Source organism: Rhincodon typus, chromosome 7 (assembly GCF_021869965.1).
Source record: "Rhincodon typus isolate 14 chromosome 7, sRhiTyp1.1, whole genome shotgun sequence".
NCBI classification, from domain to species: Eukaryota; Metazoa; Chordata; class Chondrichthyes; order Orectolobiformes; family Rhincodontidae; genus Rhincodon; species Rhincodon typus.
Window position 1 is genome coordinate 30,348,986 of NC_063338.1, and position 2,694 is coordinate 30,351,679.

The following is a 2,694-nucleotide window of genomic DNA, read 5'->3' on the forward strand; positions in this document are numbered from 1 at the left end:
GGGGTACAGTCCCACACACACTGACTCTCACTGGGGTACAGGGTCCCCCACACACTGACTCTCACTGGGGTACAGTCCCTCACACACTGACTCTCACTGGGGTACGGCCCCACACACACTGACTCTCACTGGGGTACGGTCCCACACACACTGACTCTCACTGGGGTACGGTCCCACACACACTGACTCTCACTGGGGTACGGTCCCACACACACTGACTCTCACTGGGGTACGGTCCCACACACACTGACTGTCACTGGGGTACGGCCCCACACACACTGACTGTCACTGGGGTACAGTTCCACACACACTGAGTCTCACTGGGGAACGGCCCCACACACACTGACTGTCACTGGGATACACCAGGGTCCCAAGACTGGAACACGGAGATGAGGACATATTATTCCACCAGCTGGGTGATGGTTACCCTTTGGGCATGGGTTTCAGGAATGTTTGTTTTTGTTGGAGCAAGAGCTGAACTTTGGAAAGTACAGTGTTTGTCAACACAGTGAGAATGAGTGTGATTGTCCCTCGGAATCAGGGAGATTATGTCACTATAGCAGTTAACAAATCCTGCTGTCAAACATTGCTGCCATTCTGCTGGTGAGGCAGGGTGAGGGGTCAGGCTGGCGAGGCAGGGTGAGGGGTCAGGCTGGCGAGGCAGGGTGAGGGGTCAGGCTGGTGAGACAGGGTGAGGGGTCAGGCTGGTGAGGCAGGGTGAGGGGTCAGGCTGGCGAGGCAGGGTGAGGGGTCAGGCTGGTGAGACAGGGTGAGGGGTCAGGCTGGTGAGGCAGGTTATATCCGAAGTCAATGAATCAGGAAATTGAACAATTGTTCAGGATTGCAGCCACCAGTTTGAAACCGAGAATGAGTAACTGGTCAGTAGTTGTGGCAGTGTTTTCTGGATAGCCCATCGAAGAGATTAATGTCCTTCTCACAGAGATGGCTGAGCTCAGGCTCTCTCTAGGGCCATCTCGCTGATACATTAACATTTGTGAAAATCTCTCTTGTTTTGGAACGTCCAAGTCTGGTTTTGCATTTCTCTCCAGGCGAGTTTCTCAAGGAGATACTGTTGGTGGGTTTAGACAGTCTGGGTTTCACGGGGAGAAGGTCGTTGTGCTGTCTGTGTCAGTGGCGATGGAGCCACGTTTACTGGTCAAAGTGGCCTTGAAGTTGGTGTATTTAATCAGCTTCTCAGTGCTCATGCAACCCATCTCCTTCATCAGTTTCAACAGGTCATTGCGGAACTTGACTCCGATGAAGGCATAGAGGAACGGATTGAGGCAACATCTGACATAAGCCAGGCTCTTTGTCACATCGATAGCTATGTTCATTCGCTTGCTCACATCACATTTGGTGACTGTGGCATTAACATCATTGATAGTGTCTATTAGCATCACACTGTTGTAGGGTAACTGAAACAACAGGAAGACCAGAACCACAGCAAAGATCACTTTGATGGCTTTGTTCTTTTCAAAGTTCCTGGCCAATAGTAAGGTCTTAATAATTACACAATAGCAGAACAGCATGACTACAAAAGGGATAAAGAACCCCACAGCCAACTGTGTGCCAGCTGTGAGGACAATTGTGCTGTTATCCAGGTTCATTTTGCACAGCAGACCATTCTCACTCTGCTTCTGGTCACTGTAGAGCAGCTCAGGCATGGACAAAAGAAACGAGAATAGCCAAACACAAACTGAGACAATCTTACTGTAGTACACAGCCTTGGAGCGGTGCCGATGAGCTGAAGCAGCTCGGACAATGGAGAAGTACCTGTCAATGCTGATACACATGAGTAGCAGCATGCCACTGAAGAAGCTGACACGATACAGCACATAGACAGCTTTACACATCACTTGACCAAAGATCCACTGCTTGACCACACTGACAGCCCAAAAAGGTAAGGTGAAGAGAAACAGCAGATCAGCCAGGGCAAGGTTCAGGAGGTACACGTCAGTCATTGTCCTCAAGCGCTTGAAATAAATGTAGGTGACGACAACCAGTCCATTGCCCAGGAGGCCGAGCACAGTGATGACAGTGTAAATGGCTGGCAGAAAGGATTGGCGGAAAGACCGAACATCAGACTTTTGGCACCACTGCACAAACCCATCATAATCCACAGATTCCAGATCAGCCGTCGAGTCATAGTCATCATAAACGGTATTCATCAAAGTAGTTGATTCCAGTGGGGGCTCGGTGGAGCAGCTACCAAGCTGTAACAGAGAACACCACCCGTTCAGGAAGATGGAAGCAATTGTCATCAAACCACGCACAGCAGGAATATCACCCACACACTGACAGAGAAACTGACAGCCACAAACTCCACCAGGATCAACAACTCATCAGTGGGATTGTGTAACTCTGCACCCCAGTGAGAGTCAGTGTGTGTGTAACTCCATACCCCAGTGAGAGTCAGTGTCTGTGGGACCATACCCCAGTGAGAGTCAGTGTGTGTGGGACCGTACCCCAGTGAGAGTCAGTGTGTGTGGGACCGTACACCAGTGAGAGTCAGTGTGTGTGGGACTGTACCCCAGTGAGAGTCAGTGTGTGTGGGACTGTACACCAGTGAGAGTCCGTGTGTGTGGGGCTGTACCCCAGTGAGAGTCAGTGTGTGTGGGACCGTACCCCAGTGAGAGTCAGTGTGTGTGGGACTGTACCCCAGTGAGAGTCAGTGTGTGTAACTCCGTACCCCAG

General features: G+C 50.9%; 1 protein-coding gene across 1 annotated transcript; it reads right to left on the reverse strand.

Moving 5' to 3' along the window:
• Nucleotides 1-220: 220 nt before the first annotated feature.
• Nucleotides 221-2,210, reverse strand: ccr7 (chemokine (C-C motif) receptor 7). Its single transcript, XM_048599085.1, has one exon. It carries the CDS (start codon nt 2,166-2,168, stop codon nt 1,098-1,100), a length of 1,071 nt encoding a protein of 356 aa, XP_048455042.1. The 5' UTR covers nt 2,169-2,210; the 3' UTR covers nt 221-1,097.
• Nucleotides 2,211-2,694: the final 484 nt, after the last annotated feature.